Source organism: Pelmatolapia mariae, linkage group LG18, assembly GCF_036321145.2.
Source record: "Pelmatolapia mariae isolate MD_Pm_ZW linkage group LG18, Pm_UMD_F_2, whole genome shotgun sequence".
NCBI lineage: Eukaryota > Metazoa > Chordata > Actinopteri > Cichliformes > Cichlidae > Pelmatolapia > Pelmatolapia mariae.
In genome coordinates, this window is record NC_086243.1 from 11,857,451 (window position 1) to 11,880,260 (window position 22,810).

Below are 22,810 nucleotides of genomic sequence, written 5' to 3' on the forward strand. Positions count from 1 at the left end.
TAAAATATTGGGTTTGACAAGAACTGCTGCTATAGATTTTCCCACTCTCCACCCATGCAACTCGAGTCCCCCTTCCACACCATCTACGCAAAAATGAATTTAAAAACATCAAAGCTGGCATTAATGTCTCATTTCCCTATGCAAATGCACAAACGAGAAAGAAAAAGAGAGCCTCTCATTTCTCCCTGCCTCTTTCATTTTCAGTGAGAATCATTGGTGCCCCCTTGAGACGAAGCCCGTTGCGCAGTTTTGGTGAGAAAAACGGGTTAGGGGATCCTGGGGGCTGCTCTGCATTATCAAAACAAACCATTCAGCAAACAAACAATTAAACACTCATGAATTATGGACAAGCCATCTAAAATAGCAATAAAAACAAGGAGTGGGAAGTCGTGGAGCAAGTGCTGAGCTAATGAAACGTGTGCAAGGGTGTTTTTAAATAGCCGGGCAGTGGTGTAGTATGTGGGCGTATTAGCGTATGCCTTCCTGCACACGTGTACAGCATCGATATGTAACCTATTCTGATGATTCCACATATTTCCGGGAAAGGACAGAAAGCACGGAAACGCGTGGGAACAAAAGCGATAAGTGAAGGAAGAGAAGACGTCTAATAATCCACAAAGTGCAATTGTGCATCAGCCATTTTGGTTTGTGCCCAGCAACAACATCCATTATTCACAGCCCTGTATTTACCTCTCACAGACACGCACAGTCCATGCAGCAATGATCCAGGAGGATATACTGAACACCAGCAGAACAGTTCCTGGACAGATGGTCATGAGGGTCTTCATGACAAAGCGTGTGTTGAAGTTAATCTTGTTGAGGGCGCCAATGCTGCGGGACGAAGCGTCCGTGAACAGCTTGCTGTGGAGTAACATGACTCTGCCAATCAGGTAGAGTCTCAGGAACATGGGGATGGAGAGGATGATGTCCACATCCGCGTCGGCCACCGACGGCGTGTAGGTAAAAGCCAGCCGCGCTGTCCATGTGAAGACATACTGGCCCGGGATGGGATGAATGGCACACACCAGTAGTTCCAGCACGATGAAGAAGATTCGCTCATACGTCATGGCTATCCTCCAATCATCTGCACCATTGTCGACCATAAACAGCTGAAGGAAAAGACAGACTGAGGTCAGTTTGGCTAAACTTAGAATTTCCTTCCACACTAAACTTCTTTTCCTTCTACACATCTTCAATACATTTTCAACCACATGGACCTTTGAATGAGGCCTCATAGTATTGGTGTGTTTATAAATGATCCATAAGACATGGATGCTGCTCATGATGGCCAATACTTGATCTACAAATGTCAGCCATAGCATTAAAAACACCTGCCAAAACTTGTGTAGATCAAAAATGTCAGTATACTGGGATGGTGGGAGATGGTGATGGTGAGTTCCTCTGGGCTTGTCCTGAGCAGGTTTTGTGGTGTCCTTGTCTGTGAGAAATCCAACATTTCTCAAGCAGAAGATCATCACTGTTATTCTTCTTTCTTTCTTCTTTTTTTTTATTTGGCTGATCTTTGTAAATCAAGCTAGCAGACAAGAGTAGCATAGGTGTCTTATGTTTCGATTTATAAACAACACACCTCTAAGACTCAAATAAGCTAAGGGCAAATACATAATAAATATACGGAGCATGAGATGTCATGCAGTAGTTCTAGTTATCCCAGGAAAAATTTACAGAAACTCCAATACAATAAAACAGAAAAAAAATGTATAGATTCATCAAGAATACTGTTTGCAAATAAATAATACAGTGTTTCTGGACAACAACTTAAGAGTCATTTAAGAGTGATTTCCCCCCCACTGGAAAACCTAAATTGCGCAATAAATCTTTAAGCATAATTTTTACAAAAATTGTGAGAAGGTTCAATAAACAACATTTTTGAGAAAAAAAAACAATTGAAATCTGTCAATTGTTTTGTGGTTTGGGGTTTAAAGGGTTAACGGATTTAATTTAAGATAGGTTTTTCTCTACAGTGGCAACAAAACATTCAGCCTAATACTGCTGCAGAGGTTCCTGTGAATATGCTGCACATGTAGGTTACTCTTCTTTGCTTCTGGCCAGGTCTTTACTGTTTTGGGTCATTTTCTTTCTTTAGAAAGACAAAGTAGTCCATCTCCCATTGTTACCTGTTGCCCTTTTTTCTCCACCATCCTCTTAGCAATATAAAATACTAATTGTCGCACTCAGGATTGCATTAATGATGTATCAGAGTGTACAGTGACATAGTTTTCCTACACTGCCTTTGTACAGACAACGGGGTTTGTAGGAATTGTCAGTATTTAGTTCAGTATTAATTTAATCAGTATCTTAATTTAACAAAAACATCTACTATGATATCAGTTTTGTTTGTGTAAACTATTTAGTAACAATTTATAACCACAATCATTAATAGAGCATAAACTGATCATTTTATTTATGGAATTTTATTGATTTGAATCAAACAGACAATTGCAAACACTTAATACTGACTATTCCACCTATAAACATCTATAAAAATGTCATTTTATCAAATGTTTCCAATACTTATTTAACTGGCTGTGGTTTAAATCGTAAGTTGGAGATTGCTGTGGTCCTGTTTCTCTCCTGTTTAGTTTTGTTTCCACTTGTCTACATTTTCTGTGAATGATTTTGGAGTGAGACCTCTCACGATTTCTACATGCGTATCACAGGACCAACACTACGAGACATCCTGTATGAATCTGAGACATCAGAGGCTCTGACAGCACAGCAATATTTCACACCCTGAGACTGAGAACAGGCTCAGTGAAAGGTAATAATAAAAATTAAATGAAAAACTTTATCACAAAATCACAATGACTCTTTGCAGTCACTAACTAATATAAGATATTTCATACACAGTATGTTCCCGAGGGAACAGTATTTCCCTCGGGATGAATAAAGTATAATCAATCAATCAATCAATCAAATAAGTATTGTCTCTTATTAGTTATGGTACACCACATGTACAGTACTCATTACTTTACATTTTGCTACAAACATAGGTGCAGCGATTCATTAAAATGTGTGCAAATGTACATGGAAATACAGCACACAGTTTGTACACTTCCAACAAGCTTTAAAGTCAATATTTGGTATCAACACCTTTATTCTTCATCACAGCCTAAACTCTCTCAGGCAGCTTTCTTTTAATTTCTTGAAGTAGTCTCCAGGAATAGTTCTCTAGGCTTCTTGAATGACATTCAAAGCCCATCTTTGGATGTTTCTGCCTTTTGTTCCGTTCCCTGTGAAGATGATCCCACACTGCTTCAATAATGTTAAGGCCCGGGCTCAGGGGAGGCCAATCCATGACTGATAGTGTTAAACTGTGTGCTTTTCTATTCAGGTTTATTTTTTACAGCACTGGCAGTGCTTGAGGTCACTGTCATGCTGAAAAATTAGCTGTTGTCAATCAAATGTTTCCAGATGGACTGGTGACTCAAAGTCTGACTGTACATTTTTGAAATGCAGCACCAAACCATGACAGAGCCTCCACCTTGTTTTACAGTTAGCTGTAGACACTCACATTATACCTCTCTTCTGATTTCCCACATACATAATGATGGAAATTTAACCAGTTCAGATTTGGCTTTTTTCTTTTTTCTTAAGGTCATAGTTTTCAGGTACTTTTAATGTATGCACACCATGTTGAAAGTTAACATCTCACTGGGAATCACCTTGTTGGTGCCAAAATACTCTTATGACTGTCAAACTGTATCTTTGGGACAGGCTTACAAAAGAAAGAAAAAAAATTATCTGAAAAAGGTCAGGTACAAAGACTGGTCTGAAAATTGATCAGAAACCAGCCAATGTCCAAAGAAAAATGCTGAAAAAATTAGCTTTGAGAACTATTGCTCAAGACCACTAAAAATGACAAGAAAGTCCAGCTCCTTAGAAGCAAAATTACACGGGTTGGTGGGGGTAAAGTGGTTACAATCAAGCACTTTTTACAGTTCAACATTTTTTTAAGCTTCAAAAGTTTATCTTTGGGTGCTTTAAGGTTACACTGAACTGTCTGCTTCAATTTCAGTTAAAGACAAAAAAAGAATAAGCGATTTGTATTTAGCGTAGTTTTGCCAGTAGAAACTGAATTCCCAACAGACTTTTTAAAATCAGGTTTTATAATATTTAACTTCTGCCACACTGATCTCAAAAGGTAAATGAATAAACAAGGTTACTTTTTCTGCAGTGTACTCACCTGGATTTCCCGGGCATGGTACATTATTATAAGACCAAGCAATATAACAGTGGAAAGGCTGATAAGGCATTTCAGTGCAAATGAGTATGAAGATTCCTAGGGTGAGAAAAAAAAAAGGACATGAGAGACAATATTAGAAATAGCCACCAAAATGAAAACCATTCTCTTAATATGTGCAAACATCATAGAGTATCATATATACTGTAGGAGTACAACATTACAGTCAAAGAGTGTTCACCATTACACAACTCATATTTTCTAGGTTTAAAATAATAAGATATATACATGTCATTTTAACCTCTATGGTATAGCTATATGTATACAGATGACACTACACAACTGCATCTATACATAGCACCCTCAAACACACACTAACACATATACACGCACACACGCTACGTATTAGCTGAAGCCCAACAAGAGCCCACATAATGGGGTTTCACGAACAGCGCAGTCAGGATGTTGCTAAACAATACAGCTGCAGGTGGAGGTGTAGCCTGATATTATCTATGGACACCATTTCCCACCATCTAAACTACCAATTAATCAAAGCCCAGCACTAACAGGGGGACTTTCCACTTAATGGTAGGTGCAGAAAAGGCAAGGATGGTATTAGCAGGGGGGCCAGCACAATGAGCACTGCTGGTGATAAATAGGCCGGCTGGATGCTCACGCAGGAAAGCTCTTTGTATGTGTGTACGCGTTTGTACATGGGGGCCGTAGATCTAGAAAATGAGAACCTGTGCTACTCAAATCCTCCCCCAACCTTCTATGTTGGTAAAATGCCAACTGATAAATCAATTTAACAACCATGGTGTAAAAATGCTGCTCTGCAGCAGGCTAATGATCATAGTGTTGTTATTACAATAACAACACTGACGGCAAACGATTAAAAAAACCAAGTGGAAATATCATTCATAATTGCCAGTGAGATGACAGTCCTTGCTTCTCAATATATGTTGTCCTTTGGTGGTCCATATTACAGAATTATTTTTAGCCATCAACTAGATTGCTTTGCCCCTCAGGTTGGCGACATGTTCTCAAGACATTCTAATGTCTGAAATTGTTTTGAAAGTCCCTGATGAAATAATACAGAGTAAACCAATTAATCCACGTGCCAGAGGTTCAAGGATTTTTAAGTCCCAGTGCTCACTGCCTCTTTACATGTTCCCTCCTTCAGGGCTTAGAAAACCTTTGCTGAGCCGCGAGTGTCTGCTCCATGACGGAACGTGAGATGGAAAAATGGACCAGCCACAGCACATGCTACCTGTCTGATGTGGGAAGGCTGCGGTGCTGCTCGGAGACATTAGGTCATTTCCATTTCAGCTGAGGTCAGTATGATGAATGGACCGAACAAAACTCAGTAACAGTCACAGACAAATCTATTGACTTTCTTAAAACCCCATAAATCATCCTATAGATTACCCCACCAACTTACTATATTTTAGAGACACAAACCCTTCCTCACACACATATGAAAGAAAGAACACAATTAAAATGCACACACAGACACAAACAGGCAAAAACAAAATCTATCCCTTTTTTAAAGGAAAAAATTTACGCTTTTTAAAGAATTTCAGTATGTCATTCACAAAATATTGAAAATCTTCTAATTGACCATAATGATTACCATGACAGTTAGCACACTCCAATCCTGCATACATAAAGTAAAAATACCCATTAAGACAAGCACATCATATGAATAATTAATGATTCATTATGCATTTTCAGCTTTAAAATTTTCACAAATGCTTGCTGCATGCCTCTCTTTTTGCTGACAGTGAAAAAAAAGTCTTGTTCGGAAAGTGGTTTATTTACTATAAGCTCATTTATGACTGACTGTAAAAGATCAACAAAGAAAAAGCAGTAGCCCCTTAAACCAGAATTACTTCTAAGGCCAGTAAGGGGCAAGTCCACTGTTTGTAGAAAGAAGTCAAATTGACTTAAAAAAAAAAAAAAAAAGTACAAGAAAAAATATTTTTTGAACTAGAACTTTGTTGAGCACTTTCTTAAGAGTTTAAATCAACATTTTGTACACGAGGATTAAAAAAAAGGACAATAAAGGAGGATATGCGATCATATGAGCATGCAGCAACCTTAGATTATGTGACCAGATAATACCAACATTCTGCAAACTGCGAAAGTGCTCGTTTTGTTTTAGTAATGTAGGCAACGTATATGCCAAAGCTGCAGTTCTTATAGAACTGACAGGGGGCCTTCCAGTGTCCTTATCTATCTATAGAGAGTATGAGTCGGGTATGGAAGTACTTTGCATTTAAGGGGAGAATGACCGAGAGGTGATAGGCTAAGTGATTTACAAAAGCAACATGCAAACGAGCCTTTTCCACTTTAGTGAAGCCCTTAAAAGACTGACATCCACATTTTTTCAAAGAATTCAAGTCAGTTAAGTATTAGATCATATTAACAACCTCCAAAGGGTCGTTCTCTTTATGTTATCCTGGAGATCAGCTGTGACACACATGTTTGCAAATGCTAATGTTATGTGAATGTTCAAGCTAATGTAATGTAACAAACGTTATACCTCATAGTAAACTTTAGCAGTCCACTCAGCAATCATCCTAACATCTCAGTCTGTGCCTGTCAGCAAAACATAATGTTAAGATTTTCTGCTCTGTACTTTTGTTGCTTTTATTTACAGAAATGTCACTGTTGTAATGTTCAAGTGGTTTTTTTTGTGTGTTTTTTTTTTTTAAAATAAAGAAGTTTAAGTAAGTGGGACGGCTCTGTAGTGGTATACAGATTTGCTTGGCATTCTAAAGGTCAGTAGCTCACTTCCAGTCGGAGAAACCTGGGGGCTTTTTGTCCCCTTGGGGTTGTGTCAGGAAGAGTGCTTTGTGTTTAGGTGCATGGTAGTATGAAACTAGTATTATGGCATCCATTCATCAGGTTCTCAGTCAGATCCATTCCTTGCTTGTGACAGCTCAAAACTCAAGGCTTGAGAACAGTCAACAGACCATGCACTTAAATTTTCAAACACTAGGTCTTCTATCCTACTTTGTTTTTACTGACTCCAGAGAAGAAAGAAAACAGCTCTGTGACCTATCATACTGCTGCAGTGTCAGCTCCAAAGTAAACAGCCTAATAAATAATGTGGTGGGAGTTGTGCCGCACTAAGTGAAGGATATTCTTCCCCCAAATATGACACACTAGGATTGACTGTTTGACACTGATGGACAATGACGGGCCAAGGGGTGGTAGCTTGGTCACCACAGTGACCCTGAAAACACACTGCCTTGCCAATGTCCTCGCTCAAGAGTCCCTCTTGTCTCTAGAGTGTGCTGTGTCATCGCCACTCCTACAAACTGATGCAGTTTGAAAAACCTGGAACTTCATTCCCACCTTTTATTCTCACTTGCCGACCTCTTCCTTTCTACATGTCTTTATCTCTCTTTGTCTAAATCTTTATGGCTCTTGTTGTCCGCTTTGCTCCACTATCCCAGTTTCCTTCTGCCAATAATGGCAATAGCAATGGAATCAGTCCTTTGGGTGCGTGCCAATCTAATGCCAATAAGTAAAACTTTTAAGTAGTGACAAAAATAGACCTACCAGCAAAAAAAACCCAAAAAGACAAAACAAGTTCCAAAAAGACAATATCTTTTAATAGAATAAATAGTCTATTAGTCATTGTGCAGATCACATGACACTTCTTTTTACTTCTATTGGAGCAATACTCCCAGTTGCTTTGTTGCATACTGTACGTCAGTGTCTGTGCTAATAATCACTCTTCATGAAACTGACAGCTGCCAACCCCACACAACTCAAACATAACAATAGAAGTGACAACACACAGGGCTCCCACTCATGCATCACACACACACACAGACACACACACGCACAACCTACCTTAGTGTAAACCCCCCATGACAGTTCCGTCTCTGTCACCATGACAACAATCCCAAACATCCCAAAGATTAGAGCGTAATCGCTTAACCGTTTCCGCTTCTCAAACAACGCCCTCCGGTGGCCGAGCTTGTAGCCAATGTCCCTGTTCTTCTTCTGGGGAGCCCGCCCACCGCCCCGCCCACTGCCCTCCCTGACCAAGCTCTCGTTGGATGCCTTGCTGGGGTCTTCGCCGCCGTTGCCCTTGGACACCACCACCTCCAGGCCAGAGCTGTGCAGCGTCTGCAAGGGTTGCGTCTCCGAGTCGAGCTCCGCAAGGTTGCGGCGCGACGAGGACGCCAGGCTGCCCACTAGTGGTCTCACCACTCCGCCATTGTACTTGCAGGTGTTCATGGCTATCTGAGGGAGTCGGCCACAGCTCTCAGAGAGGGAGGGCTTGGATCCAGCATGGCTCAGCTTCTTCTGCTCAGTATTGGCCTGTGAACAGGAAGCAAAGGAATTAGCACAATACTACCACAACTTTATAAAAATAAATAAATAAATAAAAACTGACAGCAGGTTGAAGAGACGCACAGGTTTAGACTTTAAATAGAGCATTGATGTGGGAGTTACATCACTGCAGCTCTGGAGAGGGCACGGAGACGAGAGGATCTTGCAAAACAATATTGGTTATAAAAGGAGACAAATTTAGTGCTTAGCAGGACATGTGTCCAAGCGTACAGCATGAATCAAAATAGCAATAGTTCTGGTTTCAAAGTCCCACATATGGAGGGTTTTTCCTTGAGTAACAAACTGATAGCTTCTAACCAAGTTACAGCTCTTCATTAAGAACAGCCTGTTTTTGTGAGTAGTAAAAGCATGAATTTTCCTGTTAAACATTTGGTGCCCTCTTTTTGTGGAGTTTTTCCCATACATATTAGCTCCCCTTCAAGAAATGCCATCCAAACTGAATGGCTCAAAATAAATAAATAATGGATGAAAGGGTTTTTGATGTATAAATAAAACCATATAACCAATATTGGACCCTACAAAGTGCAGAAAATTGAATCTTTGCGCAGCACAAATTTAGATATAAATGATTAATGTGCAGCATGGCCCTGTTTCCTGTCAGACAAACATTTTTCCCCTGCAGAGATGAGCAGCTAGCTGCCCAAAAGAGGAGAAGAAGAAGAAGAAAAAAAATAACACGGATCTCCTTAATTCAGGCGTCCCAGCTTCTCACTAATTTAACAAAACAGTATAAAGTGTTTATTGTGTTTCATGTCTGTTGAAGGCACAGCAAGCTTACAGGAAAACTGAAGAACAAAGGATGACGCAAGCATCCTTGTGAAAATATTAAGTTTTCACCACTGAAAACAGTATATTCTTCATTATAAGGGGGATGGGGACTAATTTTTTTCTCTTTCGCTTTTAAAATCACCTTCTAACCCAATGCTATGAGATGTGCCTCCTCTTTTACTGAGTCCTATATCACTTCTGCTGTTCTTGGTAGATAGGAATGAGTTTCTGCCCCGGCAACGCAGACAGAAAATGTTCAATCCATGCAGAGACTATAGAGCAGTCACCCCAGAAGCATCTATCTGCCGGTCTATCCCTTGCCCTTCAGAGACTTGGGCCGATTATCATAATGGGTTATGAAAACTTCACATGGAACAGTGCTTTTTCCGAAACAAGTCGGGGGTGTGCGATAGCACTGCTGGCCCTTTTTTATCAGCCCTGACAAAGCATGCCTAATGCCTTTAAATGTGCTGGTGGGAATACAGAAGGGCAGCCCTAATGGAAATTTACTAACTCTGGTCCTGTGATGCTATCGTCTTGCACATATTGTGGCTCCATGAGAACAGGACTAAAGGTTAAGGATAAGTGCAGCCCATAGTGTTTCTAATCCCCTTTCCTGTATTAAATTGCTTTTTAATCTGTGCCATTAGGACCTCTGTACACTTGTGAAGACTGAAGTGAGTGAACTTTACATTTGAATGACAGGAAAGACTGCAGAATTAGATGCTGATATGGCAGTCCTACCAAAGATGATGGAAGAGGATATAATTAGAACAGGAGGAGCTGAATTTTCCTAATCTAACTTTCCCCGCAGAAGCTTCTTGGATAAAAGGGTCTTGTGAATGAATTTAAATTAATTCTAACAGTTTGCATCTTATTGACATCGAGGATTAGAATCCCCAAATATGGATTTATTTCAGTGTCAAGTAAAGTTTGAAAAGATTTCACACAAATTATGCCTTCCTCGGGCTTCCTCTGCTTCAGGAAACCCTTGAAGCAGTCAACATAACCCAATACAATAGGGCATCTCAAAAAAGTAATTTTTAAATATAAATTTCAAATGATTACTCATTATGGCCCAACAGAAATCCAGTATCTCAAATTATTATTAGTACACACAGAACATCCCAAGCCAGACAGCCAGCGGATTCAAACCCAGCAGATCTGTGCTGTGAGGCAAAATTGCTAACCACAGCATCTCTATGCTATGTTGCACTTTATCTGGAAATCAAGGTCCTGGAGTTTAGTGGAAGAGTGGAGTAGAGTAAATATCCAGGGTGTTTTAAAACCCAGTGTAAAGTTTCTGCAGTCTGATGATGTTGAGGGCCATGTTGTCTGCTGGCAGTTGGTCCACTGTGTTTTATCCAGGCCAAAGTCAACACAGCCGCTCAACCAGGAGGTTTTAGAGCATGTCATGCTTCCATCCAAAGACATGTTTCATGGAGAAGCAGAAAGGGACTTTTTCCACAATACTCTAAATTCTTGAGACGCAAATGTCAAAAATATCACCAAAGAACCAAAGATATGTACAGAGTGCGTCAGAAGAGAAACAGCAGAGCTGAATCATCCCGCAAAATACAGCTGGATCGATCTCAACCATAAGCAGTCTGTATTTAGAAAGCCATTTTATTAAATTCTAATAAATATTTCAAAAGTCATTACCAATGCATCAATAAAGTCTTTTTACTAGCATTAAGATCCAAAGCAGAAAAGCCTCTCTTTAAATGCTTGGGATTGTCATAGTAACTGGCGAGCAACTGCAAAATATCCTTATTCCTTTGGTTTTAAATGTTATAAACATGATGTCACTCATTCTCAAGAGATAATTTCCAACTTTTGTGTGGGAGGTAAATAACACTGAAGTTTCACTTCTTGCTGATCCTGTGTTATTTTTAGTCTCAGTCAAACTTCCTGAGATGCTTGATATGCAAATATGGATGGCAAACTATAAAAGCTGACAAAAAAAATTATATCACAGAGACTCACTGAAGACCACTACTTCAAGCTTGTGGATTTCTGTGAGGATGTACAGTAAAAAGGGCGTCCAACACAGAAGTATTTTGATATAATAAGATAATAAGATTGCTTTTTTCCTGACAGTCATCCTCGTGTTTTGAGTGCGTCTGTAAATCAGTGTGTGTTAGTATGCTTACTTCAATAGACTAAACTAATAAACCAGCCTGATAGAGTGCCACCCGGCCAGTGTAGTCCTCTCTCCTTTCTCCTGGTGGTATCTACTTTCCACCATAAACACGCCCCTTTCACTCAGTTGCATGGCTGAAAATTTTGATAGCATTTCATGTTGAAATATTTCCAACAGATTAATTACAGTCACTAGAAACTGTTGAGCAAGTTTTGAAAAATCTAAATTAGTCACTCTGACCTTTTCCACAATTTCCACTGCAAATCACCCAGACCGCTCCATGCAAACATTTTCATTCATTTCAGTCAAATTAAAAATTTTTTTTAAATAGTACGTTTAAAAAGTAAGAAATGCAGCAGCGCAGGGCAGCGCTGCGCAATCCAAGCGCTCTCTCTCTCGCTTACCATTGTCATTCACGTGTCGGACGCTCAGTGAACGCAGCCTCTCGTTGCAGATCTTTTACTAAACTACTGGCTTAAAACGGGTCATTAGCATTAATATGGACCCTGCTGACCGCATGTGACGGGCACACTCTCCAGTCTAAAAGCGTTGTGAACGCCCACCTGCTCCGCGACTTCCTGCTTCTGCTGCCTAGGGTCCAACCTGATTTGCACGAGTGTTTTGTCCCAACCTGCACACGGGTGTGACTTCTTATGAAGCAAATGTTCACCTCCAGTGAAAATAAATTAAATGAACAGCCCTATCATGCAGTACAAATTACGCTGAGCTTTGGAATGCCATACTCCCACATTAGGAAATTCATAGAAAGGTCATTATATTTAATTAAAACTAACCTTAAAACTAAAAATACACACACACAAAAAAAAAAAGACTTAAGAAAAAAAAAAATAAATCGGTGTAAAGTTTCAGTTAGTTATTATGAAAGATCCTTAGTTTTTAAGTTTGTTGATCAGGTACAAAAAAGAAAAGAAAAAATCGAAACTTGCCTGATGACGTATTTATTTACATGTTTGTATGTGTGCAAGGCCGAGTCAGCTGCTTTCAAAAACTTCTGCGCTTTTACTGTAATATCTGTACTGATGTTCATATATCTTCTCTTCGACATATAACCTCCATCCAATAATAATTAGAGAGGTTAAAATTGAAGCTGAAATTAATAAGAGAAAAAAATAAACTAAATCTAAACATTTTCAAACACAAAACTAAACTGAAAGAAGAAGAAAAAAAGCACTCTGTGAATGAACTGAAACTGAATTAAAAGCAAAAAATTAAAAAAAAAAAAAAAAAAAAAAAAACATTATAAAGGCTCTTCTTGGCAGGTACAAAATTAGGCACACCCAACTGTATATCCTGCTCATCTCATGTTCTGAACAGAACAAAATGACCATCATTTTGTTCTGTTTCATAAGACCTTGAACTTGCTAGGGTAGTGTTTAGTGATTTCAACAATTTAAGGCACAACATTTTTAGCCTACATCATACTTTATATAACTCACAAGTTATGGCTGAGCATCTGCTTACCTTTGATGCTGGACGTTTTGGCCTTGGTTTGTAAAAACTTGCAATGACTTAGCAGAAAAAAAATGCAAAAAAGAAAAAGAAGTTGTACAGACTCCCCCTCTCTAGTTATCTGTTAATTTGCAGTTCTTACTAGGTGTGAGCACTGCTCATTGGTCAGACTACCTGTAGGAACAATTAGCCAGCAACAAACATTTGTTTGCGATCGCCCATTGGCATACTCAGACTATAAATACACACAGTCAGGCTAAACACCTGTGTGTTGACACATTGGAGCAGAGATGATGAACATCAGCAAGAAGAACTCCCGACAGATTCAGCTCATGAGGGCCAGAGATTTAAAGGTATTTTGCAAGCCTGGGAATTAAACTGTCACTGTAAACTGTACACCAGCACAAGATGGAAAGACAACGCCAACCGCTGAAACGAAGGAAACTGCAAAAATAAGCAACAAAGTAAATTACTATATTCGGTACATACATACAGTATCAGTTCTATGACACACTACTTAACCAGCCTGTTTATTGCTGTGTTGATAATGTTTTGTTTTTTGGACTTCCACAGTGATGTCCTGGCTGATAACATGACCAACACCAGTTGACTGTGCAAGTGGTATTTGTCGTGCCTGAAGAAAGCTTGGCTGGAAGTATGGAAAGACCCAATTTTTTCCAATGATAGAGAAGCACAATAAGGAGGCAAAGCTTGAAAGGCTCTTTAGTGGATAGAATCAGGGGAAATATGGCACTAATCTACTATCTTCACTAAAGAAACCACTGTGACCCTGGAACACTGTGCACGGTCTCATTTCCAATGGAAAAACCACTTTGTTGTCAAATCAAGCTCCATGTCTGAGGAATGGTTTTCAGACATGGTGCAGGTCCTGTGGTCACTGTAAGGGAATCACAGACAGACTGTATTCTGAACAGACAATTATGAAGTAAGTTGCTGCAGCCAGTATCAGGGAACATTATGGCCAGAATCATAGTTTCTTCCAATACATCGACCTAAAGCACACTACTGCTTCAGCCTAAATACATCAGAGGGGATCAACTGGGTAAAAACTCCAGAGTCACTGGTTGGAGTTTGCTTGGCACTCCATGAAAGACTTCCTCCATACGGAAGCAGGAACTTGTTCGAAGATTTTGTTTTGAAGATTTTTTTGTTTAAAAATCTCATTATGGTCAAGGACCAACCAAGGACCGGCTGGCTATTTTAAGTGAATGTATGATCCACTTGCTGTTGTAAACTCATTTAAGGAAAAAGTTCAAAAACAGAAGCAAGAAAAAGAAATAAAAATTTTTTAAAAAGACATGGCCTACATGTTTTGTTCATATGGGTTAAAAAATCTATTTAAAAAAATCTATATTTTCAGAGTAAACTATGAGCTAGTGTGTATCAGAGAAGGATTTTTTTAGTGCTAAAAAATAAACCAGAGTGTGATAATTAAAACAGAAAATATGCACAATAAAAATAGCACACAACTTAAACATACTAAAATCTAACTCTGGATTCCTCTTTGTATAACTCAAGAGTCCTTCACAGATTTTACACCAAGAGTCCTCACATTGCTTTCCAAAACCTCAGAGCACCCAACCAATTCCAAAATACTCTCACCCACTTAGCCAGCTACCCGAGCCCCTTTGCTTTTCATATGTTTCCCTTCACCCAGACTAAACAGCAGAAAGGCACGCTGGACCATTGTCATCCCCTGATGACCCCACAGAGGAGCCATGGGTGGGGGCTGCCTGTCCAGCCAACCAACAGCTCAATTTTAGGCTGAACAGCACGTAGCATTCAGGCTTTTTGAAATTGAGACTTATAATGAAATTGAAAAGCCTCAGTGCAGAACAGTTTAAATGATGGCAACTCTTCGTCTTGCATTTCTCCCTCTCTGCTTCATTCTCCATCCAGCTCAAATCAAATAGAAAATCCTCACTCTCCCGTGCTGTAGTCGTGAAGGCTTATATACTCTAAAATGGAATAGTGTATTATTAATATTAATTGGGTGAGTGTTTGTAAGTTTGAGCACGTGGGTGCCAGTCTGTTTAATTGTGTGTGTGTGTGTGTGTGTGTGTGTGGCGGGGGGGGGGGGGGTGGGGGGGGGGGGGTGTTGCATATGTGTGCTAGAAGTACATGCTGAGTCTCTGCCACGCTCTGGATTAGGTTGGATATTGATGCAGACAGCGTAAAGCAACGAAAACGAGCTCGAGGAGAAATTGTTTGAGAAGATCCATGTGTTTGTGTAAAATCTGCGAGCAGACGACAGATGCTGACAAGTCCGATGTGAAAGGAAGGTCACAAATGAGGGAGACGCGGGAAAAGCGACAAAGTAAGGTAGGGATCTAGAAATCGAGGAAACATAAAAGGGTGAAAACAGAAAGAGATAAATGAAAGAGAAGACAGACAGCTCCCTATGGGTGTCTCTGCCAGCCCCTGGAGTGATTGAGAGCTGCAGGCTACACTCTCCAGTTTGTCCCTGCACACTAGACGCTGTCACATTTCTCTGACAGGCCAGCAGGAAACAGGGCTCCTCCATCCATCCCTAACCAGCATGTGGATCATTACTCAGCACTAGCAAAGACAGGGGATAACCAGTAGCTGCAGCCCCACACTCATAAAGGAAATTACTCTGTCAGAGCTATCTGTGTGCTGAGCTGATTGAAATAATTATATATTTAATGAATCATGCTGGAACATTAAATGTTTAAAGGTGAATAGCATATTCTTTAGACACATCAGGTCTGAGGAATAAAACCATGATTTTAAACCTGTTATCTTGCAGTAGTGGAAAAGGTGAGACTCTTTGTGCTCAGCCTTATCACCTTATACTTCATGCCCTCATATCTCTGTAGGGGTGTCTGCCTCCGGGATAAGCTACAGCTATTCTGAGTGTTTTGTGAAGACACAGCAGTTCTAGGGAGTAAGGAGAAAGCAGACGTTCAAAGTTCTCACAGGATACACAGAAATGTAAAGTCGGACTGACTTCACATGTCTGATACAATCTGTAATGTCTGAACAACTTGAAGTGCGCTGAGGTGAGCTGGTCGTGTGTCTGGAGCGAGGCTAGAGCAGGTTTGTAACAAGTTAATGGGTACACCTCTTGCACTGCTTATTAAGACAATGTAGATATGGTCAAGATGTGCTGCTGACGTTAAAACAGAGCATCAGATTGGGGAATAGAGGTGATATAAGTGACTTTGAACGTGGCATGGTTGGTGGTGCCAGATGGGCTGGTCTGAGTTTTTGAGAAACTGCTGATCTAGTGGGATTTTTTGACGTCACCACACATCTCTAGGGTTTACAAAGAATTCCCACAAATCCAAAAGAAAAAAAAGAGAGAGAGAATATCCAGTGAATGGTAATTCTCTGGGTGAAAATGCTTTGTCAGAGGTCAGAGAATAGCCAGAGTGTTTGGTTGAAATGTGTGTTTGAGTTACTTTTCCCGTACTTTCAGCTCAAAGTTATGTAGTAGTCTATCTCTAAATGCTCAACGCATCACACCTTAAAGCAGAAGGGTTAAAGCAGCACAAGAGACTGAGTGGCACTCTTATCAGCTAAGAACTGAGGAAACTGCAATTTACATGGACTCACCAAAAGTGGACAACAAGATTGGAAAAATGCTGCCTGGTCTGGCGAGTCTCAATTTCTTCTGCAAAATTTTGATGGTAGTGTCAGAATTTTATGTAAATGTGAAAACATGAAATATCGATGGTTCAGGCTGGTGGTTGAGCTGTAAGGGTGTGGGAGATATTTTCTTTTGGCTGCTCGAATATGTCGCTGACCATGTCCATGATGGTTGTCTGATGGTTGCTTCCAGCGAAATAACACACCATGTCACAAAGATTAAATCATCTCAAACTGGTTTCTTGAACATGACAATGAGTTCACTGTATTCACACTGTACTGTATGGTCTCCAGAGTCACCAGAAATCAGTATAAGAGAGCACCTTTGGGATGTGGTGGAATGGGAGAGTCACATCATTAAAGTGCTGCTGAAAAATTCACAGTTAATTTGTGTAACTCTGTCATTTTAGTATGGGCCAAAATTTTTCTAGCACCTTGTTGAATCTATGCCAGAAACAAATAAGGCAGTTCTGTAATAGTGGAGGGCTAGTAGTAATACAAACCAGTACTGGCAATGTGTACTTAATAAAGTGTTCAGTGAGTGCACATACCACCTTTCAACTTATAAAGCACATTTGTGTTACACAGCAGTGACAGTGGAAGTGCAACGCCAGACAGGCTGACCAAAGTATTACCTGGCATCTCAGACAGTTGGCACATTGTATCCATGAGAGCACTGAAGGTCTTCTTTGTGTGTTTTAGAACCTGGTACCCTAGAAGCATTGTTGCTTCTGTTTTTCAGACCCACTGCATGCCCTGTTGCTCTCAGTGTGATAGGCTTTTGTTCTTCATTTTGCAAAATGAATCCTGGCAAGCTGGGCTTGCCAACATAAATAGGTCAGAAGCTGCTGTTGTCCAAATAATTATGTGCATATACAAATAATTAAAACTTTGCTTGGATTTTGTAACAACCTCATTCTTCTATAACAAAATATAAAAAAATGCTATTTAGTTTTCTGTACTTACAATATCCATCAAAAGATAGTCAAAATCCAGTGATCTGAATCATGAGACAGACTGACATTATTACTGTCTAAGTAAATTTTCAATCATAAGCCAATCATAGACAAAGACATGTCTAATGGTGCACACATTAGATTTATATTGTTGACTCACTGCTTTGTAAATGCCACATTAATTGTGTTTTCTCTGCATTTTGAGTTACCGGTCTCCTGTTCCACTCCTTATTCTTCTTCTGTTTTTATGGCAGTGTGCAAAAAACTTCTAGGTGCATTACCGCCACCAACTGGTATGGAGTGTGGCCCAGATTGTCACTTAAGGATTAGATCCTATCATACAAATTGCTGAGGTTGGAGCTGGTTCAAATACAGACGCCCATCAAATGGTCCAAACCATCTGCAGTGACAGCATGGGGTCTGATTTGTATTTCTTTGTACTGAGTTTTCTTTGTACTGAGTTTAGTTATTGTCCATGAGATTTTAAACTCAGTGTTAGAATCACTGTCTGGAAATTCACTCTCTATGCATCCTGCAATTAAGATTGATGGCCTGTTTGATAACAGAGACAATTATTGGCGTCTTGTTAAGCTCACCCTCCCTCTTGCCCTCTTTTTGCTGCATTTAGAGATGAAAGAAAAAGTAGCCAAAAACAAGACAAAGCCTTCACGGAAGGAAGGACACAGGTACACGCCTGTGGGAACGTGATATTGTTAGGACTAATAATGCACTGTGTTCAACTGAGACACAAAGCTGTTATAATTAGGACCCAACAAGGTTACTTCATGTGTGAGTGTGTGCTTTATAATCTAGGTCCTGGGGAGATTGGCGTTAGAACTAATGGGAGGAGGGGTATTTTTCCTGTGGGACACCCATTGCCTCATTAGGGACAATTTTAATTTTCAGCAAATTAAAGGAGAGGGCTGTTACAAACTCATCTGCAGAACAGACCATAATGTGTGAACTGAGATTGATAATATACAGTAAAATAATATGTACATTAAATCAGGCCGTGTGTGGATCCTTAAATGTTGCATGGTTGGGAAGTAAATATATTAGAACTACTGTAATCAAGTACTGCATGTAGAAACAGGAAAGCATCTTCTTTCTTTCAGCTAATCAACAGTATTGCCCAGTTCACCCTCAGAGACTCCTATTATGCCTGATTGCTTGATTGATTCCAGATTTGTGCCAATAACCCATTTAGAAGGACAGAACAGGTGTTTGACGAACTCTGTGAGAGACATTTCTGGCCAGAAATCATACCTTCTCTCACACAGCACTACAGTCATCCTTTCCTTTTGTTCTATTAAATTACCTCAATAAAAACTTTGGCACGATAAAATGAAACTGAACTGAAACTGAATTCAGTGGGTTCAATTTAAGAGGGTACGTCAACATCAAAAACTTTCAAAAAGGGGACCTGTGCCATCCGTTTCTGGGACATGCTCACAGTGAACACAAAGGGAAAGGAAATGTGAATATATCCACAAAATAAAGAGTCAATATTTTTAGTATGGTAAGTATGATCAAATATTTGGCCATAATGAACAGAGGCGGTATTAATATTCTAGAGAGGCATACAGCAGCATTAACTGCCTCCCAAAGGAAACACAATGCTCATTTCTCACCAGCTGCAAGGTGGGGTGGCACTTTTGGAAGGTTTTCAGCAGTCGCGGCCTGGCTTTCAGTTTAGTGGTGTTTTTAGTGGGGCTTTTAGCCTCATTTTTTGCGACACGATGACATAAACCAGTCATTTATTTCTTAACTTTTGTTATAGGTGTAGAGTAAACTACAAGCAGTGAGTACAATGGTGCTGATGGTGTGTGCGACTTAAAATCAGATGTTGAAATTCCCAATTTCCAAATTCCCAGTCGGAAATTTTAACTGACACAAGGTTAGAGCAGTTCCAAAGACCCCGGCTTAACAATCCAAGATGGCGGCAGTGCTTAAATATTAGCAAAACTAAGAAAAAGCTGCCTTCAGTGGCAACAGCAGGTAGCGCTGCATGTTTGAATTGGCAGTAGACGTCCTTTCTGATGTAAACCAAAGGGGATTTGTGTTAAACCAGGAATTTTTCAAATGTGCCATTGACTACACTACGGCAGCCACACACATCTGTCGAACTCAACATCTGCGCTGCAGATATCTAATTCTTAAGTGTTGTGTATTTGTGAAAAGAGTCTGCCTGTGAACGTGCTGTAGTGTTTTTAAGTGCAACAAAACAAGCACTGCGCTGTATTGCTAGTAATGCATTAATGACTGTAACTTGCTAAGGAGCTAAATAAATCATGCTTTTCCTTCTTTTTCTGACTTTACTACTGAACTCAGGAGCAACATCTGACTTTCAAGGTAGATGCAATGCAGCATGAAAAAGAAAGCGCTAAACAAGAATGTAAATATATGTATGTGTATGCGACTATAGATTTTGCATGGGAAAAAAAACCCATTCATATTCTCCATAGAGATTTGATGGTGACCCATGATGTTGAAACAAGACACAGCACTGCAACATGATGGTATGTCCTCCTATCGGAACCACAGTTGCTCACTTGTTTTAAAAATAACTTTCAATCCTAAATAGAAACAGCGACATCTTGATGTTATACCACTGTTAATTCACTGTTAATGCAAATGTTTCAACCTGCAAACGTCGGCTCAGTGAGTACAAAACGCCAGAAACCACAAGAACGGTGATTGCGGTCAAGAACAAAGCACTGACTTGTATCGATAACTAAGCTATGCTTTTCTTCACACGCTGCAAAATATATTACAATCTATTACGTCACAGAGTACTAGGATAATGAGAAGGTTTAAATATAACAAGGTTGGTGGAATCTGGGGTTTGCAGTGCATTATGGAATGAGTTTGTAATTATGTACACAGTCGTGGACCTTTTGCCTTGTGTTTTTACATTTTTCTCGTGATCCAAGCCAACCTTGTAGTTTTGGCTTGGGTCACAGCTTAGAATTCTTTATCTAAGCATTTCTGAAAAGCTAATGGAAACAAATGAATGGGAATTTTACTTCCAGAGCTGGAGCCTATAAAAAAGTAGGGCTCAGTTACAGTAGGTACCTATCCATGTATACATCCGCCAAGCAATGCCTATAGACAATCACTGGGTTTACAATCTCTATGAGATTGTAAAGTGCTCTGAGATGATTTATGATGTGACCTGGCCTTATAAAATAAATTGAATTTGAACTTCATTGAATAGTTTGTTGCTAGTGATCAATAGTGCAAGGACTACCAGTAGTTTAAAATTACATGTGTAACAATGTATGTAGGAACGTATGGGGCATTATGTTTTGTATGATTTATGCCCTAAATAGTTTCTTATGCCATTGACCTTTTGTCCCATTAATCAGCGTGCTCAGGAATGCATGTGGTCAGAGACACAAGACTCACAAACACACCAAACCACAAAAGCTTGAAATATGGCTGGCTTATGTGTTCCCAGTGGACTAAACCAGCCTCATTAGGTGACTACTCCCTGGGTGGCTATTTGACATCCCAATAGCACCACAGTGGTCCTATATTCCACAGTGGCATTATCACCCTTAAGTGCCCATAATCCACATTACAATCCCACAATCTTGGACTCTTACAAAGCTTCATTCGCTACTGTGAGACTTTACAACGGCATCAATGTATAAACGGCACCGCCTGACAATTTCTATTTTCATTGCGAGGTGATTGTAAGTCATTTGAAAACTGGCCCCCGGTAAATTCAGGCTGAGGCAGTTTCTTTCTTTCCCTGAGGCACAAACATCAATAGCGGAGAGAGAAGCCAGGACAACCTATAGCACAGGACAGATCGATAGCGCAACAAACTCAGTAAAGATTGACTGGAGAGTTGCCTGGAAACATCCAGCTTGAGATTTATGATGGGAGGAAGACACAAGCCAAGAGGAGAAGCTAGAGGACAAGAAAGGGAGAGAAAGACGCACTTATGGGGATTCAGAGGAATTCTCATATTTTTTAGGATCTCAGAGCCAAATAACTTCCTGACAATTGTAAACACACCATTATTGAAATAAATAAACTGTCCCTAAACACTATGCACATTTTTCTATGGAGAATAAACACCAATGGAGAAAAAATCCAAATTAATCTTTCAGCTACATTCCCCCTCTTCTAGCCATCTTCCATGTGGTCTTCCTGTTGAAAAAAGGAGGAAAAATGATATCTACTCAAGCAGACAGTATATGCCTGACATTCCACTGGGAAAATTACTGAAACAGTGACAAGATGAAATGAGAAGATATCGAGTTTCTATTCTATTCTAACAGAGAACCCTTACCATATGTCACCCGGCTCCAGCGTGCTCTGACTGTTGCAGCAGCCTTCCATAGACTCAAACTAATTGAATATCCTTATCTGGCAATGAACTACCCCCTTTTTCTCTGGTGAAGTGAAACAGAGGCCAGTTGGAAAAGCATTGCATTTGAATTCACCCAGAGACACATCCAGAGGAAATTTAACACACTACTGTACTTTCTTCTCTGCATAATCTTGTTTTCAGGTAGATGAACCATAACCAGACCCCACACCCTACTATACTACAGCAAGATAAAAGTTCTGGGAATGGTGCTAACGGCCTTAAGCTACAGCAGCTTCCCTCTGTGATTTTTTTTTTTCCTTTTTTTGAAGTTATGAAATTAAGTGCTGCAGTTTCTAATACCCCCTGGGCTCCTTAGTGTAAATTGATTCTATTTAAAAGGCTTTTTTTCCTGTGTGACAGAGAATAAGAGGTGGCTGGGGAGCAGAAACAAATGATTGAAAATGAACTCTCAAAGAAAGAGACGGGAGACAGCTGTGGAGCAGCTTTGTTCATGAAAGGGTTAAAGAGGAAAAAGTGGAGACAAAGACCACTGGACCACTAAGAGTTAAAGTTAGAAGGAAGCTGATTATTTAAGGCTGGAGCAGCTATATAGGACCACTATCATAGACGAAGGGAAATCAGGGAGGAAAACACTACAAACCACAAGTATGACTTGATTTCAAGTCATACTTGTGGTTTGAAACTATACAGCTAGCTTACACTTTATACAATACATGTGATCCATCTCATGTTATAAATCTATGACACTCTAAATGTAGAACTGGGCTTGAGCAATATATGTAACTAATATTACATCCATGATAAGGCAATAATGGTCAGATTTACATCAGCCAGACTGAAGTTGAAATCTCAAAACTAAATCTGAGAAATAAAAGCAACGTTCACATGTTGCACTGTTCAAAAGTCTTGAGACACCTCTC

The 22,810-nt window shown here is 39.8% G+C and overlaps 1 protein-coding gene across 2 annotated transcripts in view; it reads right to left on the reverse strand.

The window, feature by feature from the left end:
• kcnn1a (potassium intermediate/small conductance calcium-activated channel, subfamily N, member 1a) overlaps window positions 1–22,810 on the reverse strand; it is a 61,543-nt gene that overhangs the window by 22,551 nt on the left and 16,182 nt on the right. For both annotated transcript variants that reach the window (XM_063462973.1, XM_063462974.1), the window contains exons 2-4: window positions 8,069–8,542; window positions 4,205–4,300; window positions 691–1,109 (exon numbers count right to left, since the gene is read on the reverse strand). In XM_063462973.1, the coding sequence (XP_063319043.1) occupies window positions 691–1,109; window positions 4,205–4,300; window positions 8,069–8,542 (989 nt within the window). The remainder of the gene's footprint in view (window positions 1–690; window positions 1,110–4,204; window positions 4,301–8,068; window positions 8,543–22,810) is intronic.